General features: G+C 35.8%; 1 protein-coding gene across 10 annotated transcripts in view; it reads left to right on the plus strand.

The window, feature by feature from the left end:
- Positions 1–18,463, plus strand: part of N4BP2 (NEDD4 binding protein 2) — a 101,816-nt gene that overhangs the window by 54,591 nt on the left and 28,762 nt on the right. For all 10 annotated transcript variants that reach the window (XM_045834140.1, XM_045834145.1, XM_045834146.1 and 7 more), the window contains 6 exons: positions 6,075–6,230; positions 7,683–10,063; positions 10,663–10,748; positions 11,499–11,544; positions 12,793–12,989; positions 16,179–16,297. In XM_045834140.1, coding sequence (XP_045690096.1) covers positions 6,075–6,230; positions 7,683–10,063; positions 10,663–10,748; positions 11,499–11,544; positions 12,793–12,989; positions 16,179–16,297 — 2,985 coding nt within the window. The remainder of the gene's footprint in view (positions 1–6,074; positions 6,231–7,682; positions 10,064–10,662; positions 10,749–11,498; positions 11,545–12,792; positions 12,990–16,178; positions 16,298–18,463) is intronic.

Here is an 18,463-nt window from a genome sequence, read left to right on the forward strand (position 1 = left end):
CTCTGCTACATCTATACTCAGATTCCCCTTTTTATTCTAATATGTTTATATGTATCTCCCTTATTTTTTTATTGATTATTCTCACCAGGGATGAGATTTTTTCATTAGCCTTTTGAAATAAATAATTCTGCTTGATTGTCTTTCTCTTGTAAGTTTGTTTTATATTTAATTCATTTCTGCTTTAATTATACTTACTTTGCTTTTCAAAAAATCTTATTTTGCCTTGTGCATACTTTTATTTAAAAAAAACCCTTTACCTGAAAGTTTATATCATTTTCTAATGTAATTTGATGCTATAGATTTCCTCGGGTACTTTGTTAGCTGTTCCCAGAATTTTCATATATAATACTTTCTTCTTATCATTTATTTTCTAACTTACATTATGATTAATTTTATTTTTTAACCTTTGGGTTATTTAGAATTATGCTTTTAGATTCATGAGCAGATGGTTTTTAAATTTATCTTTTTTAAAAAATTGGTTTTTCAACTTAACTGCAGTAGGTAAGATTATGCAGTTTGGGTGATATTAATTACCTGATTTTTTAAAGATGTATTCTATGGTCTAGTTCATTGTCAGTTTTTTTATAAATGTTTCATGTTTGCTTCATAAGAATATATACTGGTTATAGTGTGTTAATGTAATATTGAATCGTGCTTGTTCTCTTGATCACATCTCCTATAGCTTTATTTTCTTAAAAAATTTGTCTGATGGATTAATGTTTAAGAGAGGGGAAGTAAATCTGTAAGGGGAGGCGTGTTGAAGTCTTCCTTTGTTATGTTGAATATATCAGTTTCCCCTTATAAATCTGGCTGTTTTCATTTTATATATTCTAAGGATGTATTTTGAAGTACATAGAAGCTTAAGATTTTTATATCACTAATTAATTGAACATTTTATCCTTTTCTAGTGATTTCCTCTTATTCTTAATGTTTTTGTTATAAAGTTCAATTTGTCTAATACTAATAGAACTACTATGCTTTATTTTGGAATTTTTGATTGAATGCTTATTTTCTTATTTTTTTCCATCTGTACTAATTTGGAAATTATGTATGCTATTTTTATTTTTCAAATGGCTTCATTAAAAATGTATCTTGCCATCTTTAAAGTTAAACCATTTTCTTAGCCTTATTCCTCAATACAAAGGATTTATACATTTTACTCTGATTCTTAACCTCCCTTCCATCTTACATGCTGTGATTGTTCAGAATGGACAGATACTGTTTGTTTTCACTAATGTCGTATTGCTTGTGTTTAATTTTTCTTCCATAGATTTTTCATCTGGAAATTTTTTTCTGCCTGACATTTATCTTTTAGGATTTTCTTTACAGTGTAGGCCTACTGCATGAACTCTTTTACTTTTTTCTTGTCTGGGAAGCTCTTTATCTGTCCTTCCATTCTAAATGATAGCTTTGCTGGGTAGAGCAATCTTGGCTGCATGTCCCTGCTTTTCATGACTCTGAATATCTCTTGCCAATCTCCTCCAGTCTACAAAGTTTCTTTTGAGAAATCAGCTGACAGCCTTATGGGAACTCACATATAGGTAACTCACTTCTTTTCACTTGCTGCTTTTAAGATTCTCTCTTTATCTTTAACCTTTGGCATTTTAATTATGATGTGTCTTGGAGTGGGCCTCTTCATATCCATCTTGTTTGGGACTCTCTGCTTCCTAGACTTGCATGTCTATTTCCTTTACCAAATTAGGGAAGTTTTCTTTCATTATTTTTTCAGGTAGACTTCTAATTTCTTGCTCTTTCTATTCTCCATCTGGCACCCCTATGATGTCAGTGTTGGGGCTCTTGAAGTTGTCCCAAAGCTGCTTATACCGTCATTATTTTCTTGGATTCTTTTTTCTTCTTGTTATTCTGATTGGTTGTTCCCTGTATTCCAAATCATTTATTTGATTCTTGGCTTCATCTACTCTACTGTTGTTTTCCCTGTAAGTTGTTCTTTATTTCAGTTGTATCCTTCATTTCTTTTTTTTAATTTTTAAAATATATTTTACTAGTTGTGCTATTACAGTTGTCCCATTTCCCCCCTTCATTCCCCTCCACACTGCACACCCTCTCCCACCCACATTCCCCCCCTTTAGTTCATGTCCATGTGTCAATAAGTTCTTTAGCTTCTACATTTCCCATACTATTCTTGCCCTCCCCCTGTCTATTTTCTACCTACCATCTATGCTACTTATTTTCCATACCTTTTCCTCCTCTCTCCTCCTCCCACTCCCCTGTTGCTGACACTCCATGTGATCTCCATTTCTATGGTTCTGTTCCTATTCTAGTTGTTTGATAAGTTTCCTTTTGCTTTTGTTTTAGGTGTGGTTGTTACTAGTTGTGAGTTTGCTGTCATTTTACTATACATGTTTTTTTATCTTCTTTTTCTTAGATAAGTCCCTTTAACATTTCATAAAATAAGGGCTTGTTGATGATGAACTCTTTTAACTTGACCTTATCTGAGAAGCACTTTATCTGCCCTTCCATTCGAAATGGAAGCTTTGCTGGATAGAGCAATCTTGGATGTAGGTCCTTGCCTTTCATGACTTGGAATACTTCTTTCCAGCCCCTTCTTGCCTGTAAGGTCTCTTTTGAGAAATCAGCTGAGAGTCTGATGGGAACTCCTTTTAGGTTACTGTCTCCTTGTCTTTTGCTGCTTCTAGGATTCTCTCCTTCATTTTTACCTTGGCTAATGTAATTATGATGTGCCTTGGTGTGTTTCTCCTTGGGTCCAACTTCTTTGGGACTCTCTGAGCTTCCTGGACTTCCTGGAAGTCTGTTTCCTTTGCCAGAATGGGGAAGTTCTTCTTTATTATTTGTTCAAATAAATTTTCCACTGGTTGCTTTTCCTCTTCCCCTTCTGGCACCCCTATAATTCAGATGTTGAAATATTTAAAGATGTCCTGGAGGTTCCTAATCCTCTCCTCATTTTTTTGAATTCTTATTTCTTCATTCTTTTCTGGTTGGTTGTTTTTTTCTTCCTTCTGGTCCACACCATTGATTTGAGTCCCAGTTTCCTTCCCATCACTATTGGTTCCCTGTGCATTTCCCTTCATTTCTCTTATCATAGCCTGCATTTATTTATCTAATTGCAACCAAAATCAACCAATTCTGTGAGCATCCTGATCACCAGTGCTTTGAACTGTGCATCTGATAGGTTGGCTATCTCTTGGTCGCTTAAAAAACTGACTCTGGGGCTTTTAATTCTGTTTGAATTAAATTTAATCTTTTAAATTTTTTTTTAGGTTTTTCTTTGGTCTGATTGCGCCTTTTACATATGAGAGGTGGAACCTTAGGTGTTCACCAGGGTGGGGTACTCCAGTTGCTGGGTTGTGACATACATCATACATGGGTGCGGGGTCCGAGAGGGAACAATGGCATTTGCTCCGCTCCCTGTGGGACCTCAGTCCCTTCTGCTGCTTCCCCCGAGCAAACTGGGCCTCTCTGGTGTCAGTTCCCATGTAGGTGGGCTTGTGCACAGTGTGGGACCCTCCAAGAACCTCTCCTGAGAGGCTGGGAGTCCCTCCCTGCTCCTCAATCCCCACAGGTGTTTTCAGTCAGTGCTCCCAGGCTTTATTTCCCAGTGTTGTGATCCTCGTTTGCGCACAGTACCTAGCTTCACAATCGCCACCTCGCTGGGTCTGCTGTTTGCCACCCCTCTGCCGGGGTCTGCCAGCTGCCCCTTGCATGCTCAGGGTCCACCCGCTGCAGTCTCCTGCAAGGAAGCCTTATGGTCTTGGTCCCAACGCCCAACGCTCTCTGCGCCGTGACCTGCGCCTGGCTGCCCGACTTCGCCCCTCCTACCAGTCTGGATGAATGTGTCTGTTTTCCTGGTTGTCCAACCGACTTCCATTCAGATAAATTTTTTGTCAGTTCTGGTTGTTATCTTGTTTCTAAATTGTTGCTGACTGTATTTTGGTTGTGGGACGAGGCACGGTGTATTTACTTATGCCTCCATCTTGGCCGGAGGTCCCAATTTCATGTCTGTATCCTTCATTTCTGACTGGATCTTTTTTGTGATGTTGAGGTCCTCACTAAGTCCCTTGAGCATGCTAATACCTAGTGTTTTCAACTCTGAATCTGATAGATTGCTTATCACCATTTTGCTTAGTTCTTTTTCTGGAGTTTTGATCTGTTCTTTCATTTGGGTCATGTTTCTTTGTCTCCTCATTTTGACAGCCTCCTTGTGTTTGTTTTTATGTATTAGGTAGAGCTGCTATGACTGCCTGTCTTGGTAGTGTGGCCTAATGTAGTAGGTATCCTGTAGGGTCCAGTGGCATAGCCTCCCCTGTCACTTAGGCTAGGGACTCAAGGTACGTCCTTCTTGTGGGCAGAGTACACCCTTCTCTCATAGTTGAGCCTTGGTTGCTGTTGGCAGGTCAGTGGGATTTACCCAGACCACTCAGCTGCAAGGATTGGCTTTGACCACTGACCACCAATCTCTGCCCTCCATGGAGGATCAGCTGTTCAGGGGCCGTGTGCTGGGCTTCCGTTGTGGTCTGTAGCTGTCCACTGGGTGTACCAGCCCTGGGGTATCTTGGGTGGTGCAGGCAAGGTCAGCCCCCACCTTTGTTTTGCCCAGGACCACCCTGCCAGAGCTATAAAGCAATCTGAGATGTCTGCTACTTGTGGTGGGCTTGGAGATTCTGATGAAGCAAAGCTGTGGATCTAGGCTGGCTCTTGTTAATGCCATGTGTCTGGGGCCACTTAGCAGAAGATGCAGGAGCTGTGGGTTTACTGAGGCCAGCTGTTGCTTATTTGAAAGGATTTTAGGAAGTTGTAAAGCATGAGCCAAGACCAGCCATTCATATGGAAAAGCCACTGTTAATAGCTGTAAGTTGGGCACATGGAGCCTTGGGATCTCAAGGGCAGGGCAAACTGTGTTAGCCAGATTGACAGATATGGCACCCACCTGCTGGCTCTGTGGCTCTGTGCGGGGGCGTGGAGGGGTCTCAGAAAAGGGACAGTGGCTTCTGCCTACTTATCTCTCTGGGACAAAGCTGTCCTCCAACTCTTACCTTGATGCCAGACACTTTATTTCCTCCGTATATGCTACTGGTGCCTTTCAGGCTGCTACCCTGGTGCTGGAGCTCAGAGGAAGTGAGTCTGAGTAAGTCCATGTGTGGCCTCTTTAAGAGGAACTACTTGGGACTCCAGCAGTTTCCTCAACTGACATACTCCCTGCTGGTTTCTGTAGCCAGAAATTATGGGGACTTATCTTCCCGGCACTGGAACCCTGGGCTTGGGGGCATGGTATGGGTTTGTGACTCCTTGCTCCCAAGATACCCCACTTGATCTTTATCTACCATATGTGAATGTGGGACCAGCCTGTTCTGCGGCTCTGCCTGTTTTACCAGTCTGGATGGATGTGATTTCTTTAATTCCACAGTTGTCATACTTCAAGTTGATTTCTGATGGTTCTCAGTGATGGTTGTTCTATAATTTAGTTGTAATTTTGATGTGGTTGTGCAAGGAGGTAAGCCGTGTTTACCAATGCCACCATCTTGACTGGAAGTCTGTCAGCCTGTGGTTGTGTTCTTCATGAGCTTTTTTTGTTTTGCTTAGTTTTTTGCAGAGCTTAGGAATAACTTTTTAAAAAGTTATTAGGAGCTGTTCTTTTTTTTCAAGTTGGCAAAGAATGTTTGGAGAAGAGTATATGGAATGATTAAAAAAATGATAATTTGCCCTGGCTGGTGTTAGCTCAGTGGAGTGAGCGCGGGCTGCAAACCAAAGTGTCGCAGGTTCGATTCCCAGTCAGGGTACATGCCTGGGTTGCAGGCCATGACCCCCCAGCAACCGCACATTGATGCTTCTCTCTCTCCCTCTTTCTCCCTCCCTTCCCTCTCTAAAATAAATAAATAAATTTAAAATAAATAAATCAATCTTTAAAAAATGATAATTTAAGACATCCTGAATAAAATGAAAGTTAGATTAAAATAGTATATATTATTATAATAAACCCTTTTTATTTTTGTGTATTATCAATATATTATTGTTTTTTATGATATTACATGTTCTGATATGTTTAAAAGCTTAATTACTAGCATCTCTTCTACCCTTTTCTCCCCTGGAAATTTTAGGCGTAATATCCATGGGGTAAGCAAAGAAAAAATAACAAGAATGTTGGAACATTATCAACGTTTTGTTTCAGTGCCAATAATTATGAATTCTTCAGTGCCAGAAAAAATTGAACATATTGGGTTATGTGCATTTTCTTTTGAGGACCGAAGTTGGAGGTAGGTTAAAGCTCCTGTCTATGTACAGATTTTCAATTTAAAATACAGTTTTTAAAAAATAAAATTTTGAAGCTTGTGAAATCACTGCTAGATAACTTGTAGGACTTATATATAGTCTTACCTGAAGCAGAATGTGAGTATGTGATGAGCAGGAAAAGAAAAGTTTATTTAAATGATGATATTAGAGTTCAATTGTCCTCAGGGTTTTTTGGGCCCATGTTTATACTGTCTTCATTATGTAACTTCCTGCTATTCTAGTCTTTATCCATTACCTTATATCCTCATTGTTACTATTTGTATATAATCACATCACTTAATTTCCTTAGGTGATGGTAAAAATACTCTTTCAAGCTATTATCATAAATGAGTAAAGAAGAACCTTTGATATATAGAGAAGTCTGAGTTTTCTCTATTTTGTGATGGTAAGGGATGGAGAGGTCCTACTAAACAGGATTTAGGAGTTGGGAAGAGAAATTTCATAAATGCCCTTTCAGTGAGGAGCATTGGTGCAAAGTGGTGAAGGACATGGGTTCTTAAGCCTTGTTTCCTGTCTTCAAATCCCAAAGTTTTATAATATGTAACTATAAAATCTCTCTATACTTTAGCTGTTTATTTCTAAAATGGCAGTAACAACACTCTGCTCCTAGGATCTCATAAGGATTATGAATTAACACTTGTAAAGGACTTAGAATAGCATCTGACATATGGAAAACTCAATGCTAGGTGTGATTTTAGTAGGAAGGGTTCATGGGAGAGGTGGGACTTTGAGAGCTCCTAGAATAAAGAAGGAGAAGGAGGAAGATGAGTTGACAAATTGAAAAAAGGGAAAAGCACTACAGGTGAAAGTAATGATTAGGCAAAAGTTCCCTGAGTCTGATGTTAACATTAAAGATGGTTTTTAAAAATTTAACAAGTGACATCTCAAATGAGATCTCTCTTCCCTATCTCTCATTTCTCTTAACTGTGCAAATCATGTTGGTTGACTCTTTTTGACTTTGTAAATGAAGCTTAAGCATTTTCCTTTGTAGCAAATGACAGACAGGTAATATAGAGGAAGTCCTAGTTTGACATTATGCTAAGCTTAAATAGGTTAAAGAAGCCAGGGAGGTGGTGTCCTCTTTTGGGAATAAATTTAGAAACTTCATTTTAATATTTATGCATATTAAACATCTTAACTGAAAATCTTATGTTTATTATACAATTCAAAAAAGTTTTAGTGACTCCTATATGCCAGGCATTTTGCTAGGTGTTATGGTTACAACAAAAGGGATGTGTTCATAGTGTTTTACTGAAAGACCAAGGTTAGCTTTTATAATTTTAATGTAGTGTATTTCTAGAATTTTTAGAGTAAATAAATGTTGTGTTCTTTCAGTTGAATGCTGCTTTAATTTAAATCATAAGATTAATGGTAACATTAAGAGACTGTTTTATAATACTTAAAAAATCTTACAGCCCAAGAGACAATGAAGACATTACCTCTGAAAAAGAAGAAAATATTTTGTCCTCATCTTTGAAGCACATAGAGTTAATTGAAGAGAAGAAACTTGACCTGACCAAAGAAACTATGTTACCTGAGAATGTTACATGTCTCCCTAATACAGATTTAAACAAAGGAAGAAAAGAAATAAGTGGTATGAATCCTAGCAGTCAGAGTGCTTTCATTCAGGACGTTGCAGACATGTATTTTTCTGATTCTGAAAGCAAAGTTCAAGTAACAGACAAAAGTGAAAAAGAACGAGTAGAAATGGCTCCTGAAAAAGACTATAACAAAACTGGTACAGATAGTTTTGTAGAGAGTGTGTCACCGGGTATTAGCTATGGTGAAAATAATAAAGAAGACTGGGATCTTTTAAATGCTATATCACTTCAGAATGAAAACTGTTCATCTGGTGAAATATTAGAAGAAAGTACAATGGTAAAGAAAAAAGCTTTTGGAAAACAAAAAAGCAAGTCATCTTCGGAAAAGCTATCAAGATATGAAGTATCAAATTTTGTTGGTGATTGGCCAGTCGATAAAACTATTGGTCAGAGGACAAAAAGGAACCGAAAAACTGAAAAAGCTTCATCTATACAAAGTGACAAAAAGTATAATTGCCCTCCATCATGCAAAGTATTAGGTAATAGTCTATCTGCGAATAGAGATCATGTGCAGCAACTAGAATCTCCACATGAAAGTACAGAGGATGACAAGAAGTCACAGTGTGATGATCCTTCAGAAGCTTTCAGTAGCTATAATTATGACGCTTACAGGGATACTGAAAAATATTCATTCAACATGCTGGACGACTGGCCTTCATCTAATTCTTTAACTCAGAGACAGCGCAAATCAAGAATGCGAAAGTCTGGTGTAAATGAACCCAACCTTGAATTTGGGACTAATGACGTTACAAGAGAAATACCCTTACATACAGCACATGAGGCCTGTTGGGGCACAAGCCCTGAAGAACTAAAAACATTGGGTAGCTGTATTCTAGGAGGTTCTAGTATGCTGTCCAGTGAAATGACCTGTGAGAGTAAGACTTGTCTAAGTGAAAAGATTTACGATCAACACACATTGTCTCTTACTTTTACCAATAGTGCTCCAACTATTCTTGGAGTAGTAGAACCACAGACTTTAGCTGAATTTCCAGAAGGAAAGCCTAAAGAAGTTCCTGGAATAGAAGTAGGCATGTGTACCCAGACTGAACCGCAGGATTTTGCTCTCTTATGGAAAATAGAAAAGAATAAAATTAGTGTTTCAGATTCTGTGAGAGTATTAATAGGAAGACTAGATGGATTTAAACCAAAAGCTTTCAATATTAACATGAAGTTAGATATTCAAGAAACAATTCCATATAGGGTAATGTATGATAAAAGCACATTTGTTGAAGAAAGTGAGCTTACCAGTGCTGATGAATCTGAAAATCTTAATATTCTTTGTAAATTATTTGGATCTGTTTCATTGGAAGCTCTAAAAGACTTATATGAGAGGTGTAACAAAGATATTATTTGGGCCACGAGCCTTTTGTTGGATTCTGAAACTAAATTATGTGAGGATACTGAATATGAGAATAACCAAAAGTCACATGATGAAACAGAAGCTGGGCCATTTTCTCCGGGATATAATATGAAGGAAGTTAGTAGTCAAAGAGGAACTGTAGTGAGTTCTAATTCTTCTGTGCCAGAATTTAGCCATGGGATTGGTATCACTAACACTAATTTACAGTCTACCTGTGATTTAGAAAAGGGAAACCCAGAGCAGGCAGAAATAAGAGTTGTAACTACTGAAGAACCTGGATTAATAAGTGTATTTCCTAATTCCACTACAGAGCTAAAGAGTACTAATGAAGTACTTCCTAATAGTCAGGCAGAACTTTCAGGTTTATATAACATTAACCAGTCTTTTTCAGGTACTGTAAATGCTATCCCTGCTCAAGATGTGAGTGAAATGGAGAAGAATCTAGAAGTCACAGAAATTGGAGACAGTATGCATTCTTCTTTGAGTTTGTCTGATATTTTAAACTCTGTATCAGGCACTTCAGATCTTGAATTAAATGAAGAAATTTATTTTACTGGCTCTTGTGAAATAAAGAAACATGAAAATCTTCCAAAGGATTATGTGAAATTTCCAAACACAGAAGAGTTTGTGAATGAAGATGAACAGGAAATAGAAAATTTTCTAATGGCAGGGAGTACTTTGCTACCTGGAGTTAGTGAAGAAGATAAAACTGAGATGTTGAATCTCACTCCAGTGATGGCCAAATCTCTAACCATAGACTGTCTGGAATTGGCATTACCCCCTGAACTGGCCTTTCAGCTCAGTGAATTGTTTGGCCCTGTTGGTATTGATTCAGGTAAGGAAAAAATAAATTACTCATATGTGTGTCTTTATGTGAATAGAATATAGATAGATGGTTATATTTCAGTTTGAAAATTATTTGGTATGTTAACTGAAATGTAAAAGTAATTTGTGTTGTTTACCTTATTTTTGACACAGTGTGTTTCTAGAGGATTTTTAACAATGTAATTTGAAGAAATAGCATTTATATATAGAGTTTGTGTTCATCCCATGCCTGTATTGAAAGTTTTCTCTGGTAATTACTGCATACTTATTTACAAAGATGTACCTTTTTGAACCCTTTGGTGCTACTCCAGATCCATTTAACTCAAGATTAATTTCTTAGAACACATTTATTGAAAAGTCTTGACTAATGGAAATGAATAAATTTATTTAGAATAATGGACACAAATAATATATGAAGCATTGTATAATTGCAGCAGTCAAGAAGTGTGGAAACAATGACATATTACATGTACAAAAATATTCTAAGAGAACTAGAATCATAGGTTAGTAATTAATAATACAGATTAGTATTGTGATGCATAAAGTAGTTTAGTATGTTTCCTGCAGATGTATGGGTAATGATTATATTTTCTTTTCCCCACTTATAAGGGTCTCTAACAGTCGAAGATTGTGTGGTTCATATAGATCTGAATCTGGCTAAAGTGATTCATGAGAAGTGGAAAGAATCTGTAATGGTTGGTAGGCTCCTCTTTATAAAGAGCTTCTTTTGTATCCATTTTGTCACCTTTGCTCTTCAATAAAATCTGTTGTATGAAAGAGTTCTATTGAATTTTGACTTTGAGAGAGAGTGAACTTTTATGACTTAACAGATTATTGATTTTTAAAAAAGATTTTATTTATTTATTTTTAGAGAGGGAAGGGAGGGAGAAAGAGAGAGAAAAATATTAATGTGCGGTTGCTGGGGGCCGTGGCCTGCAACCCAGGCATGTGCCCTGACTGGGAATCGAACCTGCGATGCTTTGGTTCACAGCCCGCGCTCAATCCACTGAACTACGCCAGCCAGGGCAGATTATTGATTTTTACCTGTTTTCAGTATTTTAGATTATTTCTAGACTGGTTAAATTATGTAATTAATGATGAAGCTCAGTATGTTGAATTTTTTTAAGGGAGTCATAAACAGTTTCTGCTCCCTAAATTAAAGACTTTGCTGTACTAATTGATTAAATTTCAAAAACAAAAAAGTACAGTGTAACAACTCTGTAATGATTAATTAAATTTCAAAAATTTTGAAAAACACAGCATAACAACTCTTTAAGTGGAAGAAAATATAGGTGTAGTTGTACTTTATAATTGTATTGTTTTACTTAGATTTTAGCAAGAATGATTGATAATTTTATGAGAGATGATTTCTCGAGAAAAATAATATAATCTTATTTTCTAATGCACCCTCCTTTGCCACTCCCCTGTTCTGTATTTGTGTTTAGGAGCGACAAAGACAGGAAGAGGTGTCCTGTGGCAAGTTTATGAGAGGTAAATAAGTTATTTTTTAATCTAATGATCTTGTCTTGACATTGTAATTTGGTGTGTGTATGTATGAATTTTAATTCATTTTAAGTATACTTTCACAAAATGTTACGGGAGAATTTTGATTTGCAAATAAAAGTTCTTTAAAAATTGTTTTATTTTTATAATGAAGGAAAAAACCCCTATAATACTGTTTAGCTTTCATGAGTGCTGTGGAACACCAAATATGTGCTCTAATAGATATAGTCAAGGTGTTTCCTATTAAGATTTCTCTCTGAATGAAAGAAAACTGTTCTGATTTGAGAGCAATAAAAGTATTCATGTGCTTAATTGAGAGGATCATTGAATTATTACTTGGTTATTCACAGTTTTTCTTGATGTTACTGTTATCAGAGCACAAAAGTCAGCCTGCTTTTTTGGTACATCTGCCAAATTGAAAATACTTGATTCCAGAAGACTTCTCTTATAGTATTGTCCTCAGTGATTAGTGCAGGGTAGCAGACCTATTAGTAAGGGTCTTCCTTGTGTGTATGAATTCCTCCATGTACTTTTGTCCACTCCACACTGGGACTGCAGGTTGAAGAATCTCAGGATGTGCTTTAGTTCAGACTTGTGCCTGTGTTGTAGCTTTAAGAGCTGAAGCTGTTTGAGAGGTGCCCAAAGGGTATCAAGAGTTGTGTGAATGACATCATCCACTGTTTTTTCACTTTCTAGGAGAGCCAAGGAATGTATCAAAATGTGCTGCTATCCCTTAGAAATGATGACATGTTACACACTGTTCAGTCCTTTCCTTACTTGCCTATCAGTTGCTCAATTTTCATTGGGTGCCGCCAGTGAGTTGGTTACAGATTTGCCAAAATACTGATTTTTTCAGTCCTTGGAATGGCTGAACAGAGCTCACCAGAGCTGCTCTAAGTGGTAACTTTGAGCTGGCTGCAACTTCCTGTGTCTAGCATTGTAACTGTCACTATTTTCTGTGGGCCGATGTGGTATGGGAAAGAGTGGGAAGCATTGAGTTGCTTTAGTGATAGCCAGATCATGACTCATTTGAAATATTCCTACATTTACATGTCATTTCTTGCTTGTAGTTAATATGCAGATGAAGTTGAAACTTCAGAGTTGCATTATATGTACAAGCTAAAAGTAAAAACCCATGTTTCCTTGGTCTCTCTGAGGTAAATGTAAGAGTGCATAATGCTTAATTTGTATGTTTTTTGTTATTGTTGAGGGTCTGACACTATGCTGCTTTTATAGATCCTTCCATGGTTGGGCATATTGGTCTTGATAATACGGAACAAAAATCATCTCAGAGAACAGGCAAAAAATTACTGAAGACTTTAGCAGCATCTCACATGCTACCCTTATTGGATCATTGGAATACTCCAACTAAAAAAGTATCACTCAGAGAAATAATGTCAGAAGAAATTGCCCTACAGGAAAAACACGATTTGGTATGAGTTAGTATAAATATTAAGTCTTTGTCTCTGACTTTAGATTGATTATGTATATTTACTTTGTGATTTTCATTTGATTTTATATTTCCTAGTCTGGAATGTTTTTAACTTGATTGAAGTTAATGTTAAAATTGAAAAAAATATATTTTTAAAGATTTTATTTATTTATTTTTAGAGAGGGAAGGGACGGAGAAAGAGAGAGAGAGAGAGACATCAATGTTCAGTTGCTGGGGGCTGTGGCCTGGAGCCCTGGCATGTTCCCTGACTGGGAATCCAACCTGCAACACTTTGATTCGCAGCCCGCACTCAATCCACTGAGCTACGCCAGCCAGGAAAATTGAAAAATATTTTAAACATAATTTAAAGCTGGAGGTTTTTGCTTCTGGGAAATTAGTTGATATTCTATAACAGTAAACCAATCTATGTTAAATCTGTTGTTTTAGATTTAATTTTTTAGGTGATTGAGCTGCACAGTTCTTAGCATTTTAACATTCATATAATTTTTAAATTCTGGAAACATGAAAGAAATCTTTCATTTAAAGATAATTTCATTCATAAATTAGTAATAGGAAGTGTTTCTCTTGCTATTAAAGAAGTGTCCATCTTTGAAACAAAACTTTTTAGAGAAAGTTGTAGAAACTTAACCATTTGAATTAAAAATATATACCCTGCCCTGGCTGGCGTAGCTCAGTGGATTGAGCGCGGGCTGCGAACCAAAGTGTTGCAGGTTCGATTCCCAGCCAGGGTACATGCCTGGGTTGCAGGCCAGAACCCCCAGCAACCGCACATTGATGTTTCTATCTCTCTCTCTATCTCCCTCCCTTCCCTCTCTAAAAATAAATAAATAAAATCTTAAAAAATGAATATATATATATATATATATATATACCCTTATCTAACTTTTCAGTTAAACAAGTTCAAACAGAAACTTCATTTCACTTTGAACTTTATATGCATTTTTTTTTGTTTCTTATTCAGTATATCTAATTATGTAAAGCTATAAGTGAATTTGGTTTCCTTTCCATTTGTTCTTCTTAGCCCTTTTTTTTTTTTTGAATTCTGCAAATTAGTATCAGAGGATTTAAAAATCAGAAGAGAAAAGACCTTAAAGGTTATTTAGTCCAGTTCTCAAGGGAAAAAAAATAACTCTTAGATGGTGATCTTAAAAACACTTTTATTTTCTTTCTTACTCATTTGACATCTTAAAGGAACACCTTCATATTTGAAATACCTAGAATTGGTATGAAAGAAGAACGATAGGATTACCCTACCTTTATAGTTATTTTCTCTAATTATCCTAATTAAATTAGAAATACACATTCTCATCTTTGCACATTTATATAATCCAAGGAACAATCTCTTCAGTAGGATTTTATAATTTAGTGTCATTCAAATATCCTTTTCAATTTATATGTGTAATAAATTAGACAAATGAATTTTCTTAAAAACATAGGGAAAGCCTAGAACTTGTACCAACATGGTGTGACACTTTTTGTTGAAACGCCATTTTCCACTACTGAAACTTTATTTACAGTTCTAACCTGCCTTTTAATCTCTCAGTGTAATAGTGAACAAATGAACATTTTTGACTTACCAATTTAATGTACTTTTTCCCCCTTATCAGTAATTTTTGTTTGCCTTTGTATGGGCAATAGAAACGGTATTATTTTGGTCCCAAGGACTCTCCCTGAGGTATTACTCCAGAAAGGGAATTTTGTGTGATGCTTTCTCCTCCCTTTTTGTCCCCAAAGGAGAAATACGCTTTGTATTTTTTAAAAAATAAAGAATATAAAATAAACTTTAGGTATAGTGTATGAATAGAGTAATTAATTGTGTCATGAGTTTTCCGTTTTTTGAATTTGAAGTTTCGAAACTCTGTGACCTGGTAGATTGCTAATAAATCTGATCACTGAATGTTTTAGAACGTTCAGATATAATGCATATTTTAAATAAAACATGAAATATTGTTAACCCTTGAGGTAGCTTTTCCAACACTCTGCTGACATAGGCTGCAATCAGCTTTACCCATCCATTCTTTCACTGGTCAGATGGCCCCATGCTGTGGTTCCTCTTTCCTTGTTATTTGGTGTTATGTGAATGGCCTGAGTATGCTTAGGCTTCAAAACCAGGAGCTAGTCTAGGATCACCCTAGACTTATGTAACTTTTATATTTAGGAATTTTCAGAGTCACCTTTGAAATTTTATAGGAAGTTATTTTTCAGACATTAGGAACTTTGTAGCAAACCAAGATTTAGTTATATCACAGTGTCAACAACTTATCTTAGAAATCACTTTAAGAATGTTAATCATAATCCTGGCTAGGATTAAAATAGCACATTTTATGGAAGTTCTTTTGGCTTGGCAATTTGAACAGGTCCAAATATGACTTGTGAGAAAACTCACAATTAGTAACAGTTCTCATACAGTTATTTTGAAGTAAACGTGCTTGTGAAACTTAAAAATTGTGAATTTTAAGATTTTCTGTCAACCTGAATTTGCAGCTTATTTGTACACTGTAGTTTCTGTTCATTGAGGAGAGTATGTTTTTGAGGACGTTGTTCACAGTATCATTCAGTGTCCCTTTTAGGAGGACCCATGGGAGAAATTTCTCTCAGGTCTCAGTAGCAGAAAAAGTTGTACTTCTCCTGAGCAAGTGGTTTGGTTTTATTTTATGGACACTGAGAATCTTTGTTTCCCCCTTTTCTTGGCCACTAGGAGTCTCAGAACTGAATTTGTGGCCCACCTTTAGCAGTTGTACAGGATTCTGTGGCATGTATTTATATACTAATTTTACTTGTTAGCTATTCTGTATTCTTACCTTTATTTTCTGTACTCTGACTTATTCATTTATATTTTTTATGTAATATGATTGAATGTGTTGGGTGTGTATATGTGACAATATGTATGTATATCTATACATGCTCACATGTATATGTGTGGTTGTGTGCATATATATATATATTTATGAGCAGCTTCAAATACTTTGTAAAATTAGGATATAAATAAATAGTGCAAGAATACTTATATTACTAATTTCAGCCTTTAATCAGTGAAGAAAGTCTGTGATTGCTTTTAAATTATTAGTCTTTTTGCAACAAAATAACCATGCTTTTTGGATCATCATAACTAGTGTTATAAATTCCATTTTAAGGATGATTCTTTTGTCTTTTTTTGGTTTTATTTTAGAAGAGGGAGCCTTTTATGTTTGAAAAAGATTGTGCCACCAAACTAAAGGAGAAGGAACTCTTTAAGCTATTTCCATCCATTAACCAAAATTTTCTAGCGGACATTTTCAAGGACCACAAGTGAGTATGGGATTGTCCATAGTTTGTACTGTGATGTCATTGAAAGCATGTGTTATACATTATAATCTGGTATTTTTCTGATAACAGAAATAATATCAGTATATTATAAATCATTTAATGCAACATACTCATACATAATGTAGAAAATGAGCAGTTTCTGGCCATTGGTTTTTATGTCTCCTCAGTTTTTTTTCATATAGTTATTGTACATACAAATGTGTATACATACATGTGTACCTCTTTGTTTTTGTGTCTACATTCAAGTACATATTTCACCAAGAGCTTGTGTTTTATGTACTCTTTTGTAGTAGTTTTGCTGGTATTTATTTTTCCTGTTTATCCTTGGTGATCTGCTCTTTTCTTTTTAAAGTCTGTGCTATTCTTCAAGTATTCCATGGTATTCTTCAAGTGATTTCTTAAATCACTCTATTTATTACTTATAAAGATTTTATTTATTTATTTTTTAGAGAGAGGGGAAGGGAGGGAGAAAGAGAAACATAAATGTGTGGTTGCCTCTTGTGCGCCCCCTACTGGGGGATGTGACCCACAATCCAGGCATGTGCCCTGAATGGGTCAAACTCGTGACCTTTTGGTTTGCAGGCTGGCACATAATCCTCTGAGCCACACCAGGCAGGGCCACTCTAATTTATTTAAACAGGTTCCTACTTACGGACTTTTTGATTCTAAGAAAAATTGGAAACTGTGTGCACTGAACATCCTTGAGCAACATACATTTTTTTTGCTTCCATGGGTGAATACTGTTGTAGGCTAGTTCCTAAAAGTGTGAAATTGTTGGTTCGGTGTGTTTTCAATTTAAAATTTTTATAGCTAATGCCAAATTTCCTTTAATAAAGCTTTCCTGTGTTAGTTATTTGTACTAATAGTGTAACCTGCTCTCTGGATAATGAGAATCTTTAAAAATTTTGCCAATCTGATGGGAAAAAATACTTCATTGTTGTTTAAATTTTTGTTTTCCTAATTATTAGTAAGGTTGAATAATTTCATTCATTTCTTTTCCTATTAATTGCTTGCTTGCTTTTTGTCTGTCTTTTGGTTATTTGTATTTCTAGATTTGTGAAAACTCTTTATGTATACTAATCTTTGTCTACTAATGCAGATTATAATTATTTTTCCTGCTGTGATACTTACCTGTTAATCCAGTATAGTCACTTTGGTCATATACATGTTTTAATTCTAATATTTTTTCAGAAAGTCTCTTTTTCTTTATTGTTTTGAGTTTTATGTCTTTAGGAAGTTTGTTCTACATCAATATTATATAAATATTTTCTTCAGAACTTTTAATTGTTAAATATTCTTAATTTTTTAGCATTTTAATGTGCATGGTATGAGGTAGAAATTTAATTGTTCTTCCAAATGATTAACTAGATGAATAGATCATCTTTACCCACTGATATTAGGTATATCACTAATATTTACCATATTCCTAAATACACATTTTCTTTTTTTGCCAACATTTGCTATTTACGTTAAAATATTATTTATTTATTAACATATTTTATTGATTATAGTTGTCCCAGTTTTCCTCCCATTGCCCACTTTTGCCCAGTACCCCCATTCCCTCCAGCAGTCCTTCCTCTTAGTTCATGTCTGTGGATTATGCATATAAATTCTTTGGCTTTTCCATTTCCTATACTGTTCTTAACATTCCCCCTGTCTTTTTTTGTACCTACCAATTTGTACTTCTTAATCCCTGCACCTTTTCTCCCATTTTCCCCCTTCCCCCTCCCAGCTGATAACCCTCCAAATGATCTCCATTTCTATGATTCTGTTCCTGATCTGCTTGTTTGCTTAGTTTGGTTCAGTTGTTGATAGTTGTGCATTTGTTGCCATTTTAATGTTAATAGTTTTGAATTTCTTTTTGTTATATAGTTCCCTTTAACATTTCATATAATAATGTCTTTGTGATGATGAACTCCTTTAGTTTTATGTTGCCTGAAATGCACTTTATCTGCCCTTGTATTCTAAAGGATAGCTTTGCTGGATAGTCATCTTGGATGTAGGTCCTTGCCTTTCATGGCTTTGAATACTATTTTCCAGCCCCTTATTGCCTGCAAGGTTTCTTTTGAGAAATCAGTTGATAGCCTTATGGGAACTCCTTTGTTAGTAACTCTCTCCTTTTCTCTTGCTGCTTTTAAGATTCTCTCT

The sequence above is a fragment of the Phyllostomus hastatus genome, unplaced genomic scaffold (genome assembly GCF_019186645.2).
Source record: "Phyllostomus hastatus isolate PE091 unplaced genomic scaffold, TTU_PhHast_1.1 phas_contig_196, whole genome shotgun sequence".
Lineage (NCBI taxonomy): Eukaryota > Metazoa > Chordata > Mammalia > Chiroptera > Phyllostomidae > Phyllostomus > Phyllostomus hastatus.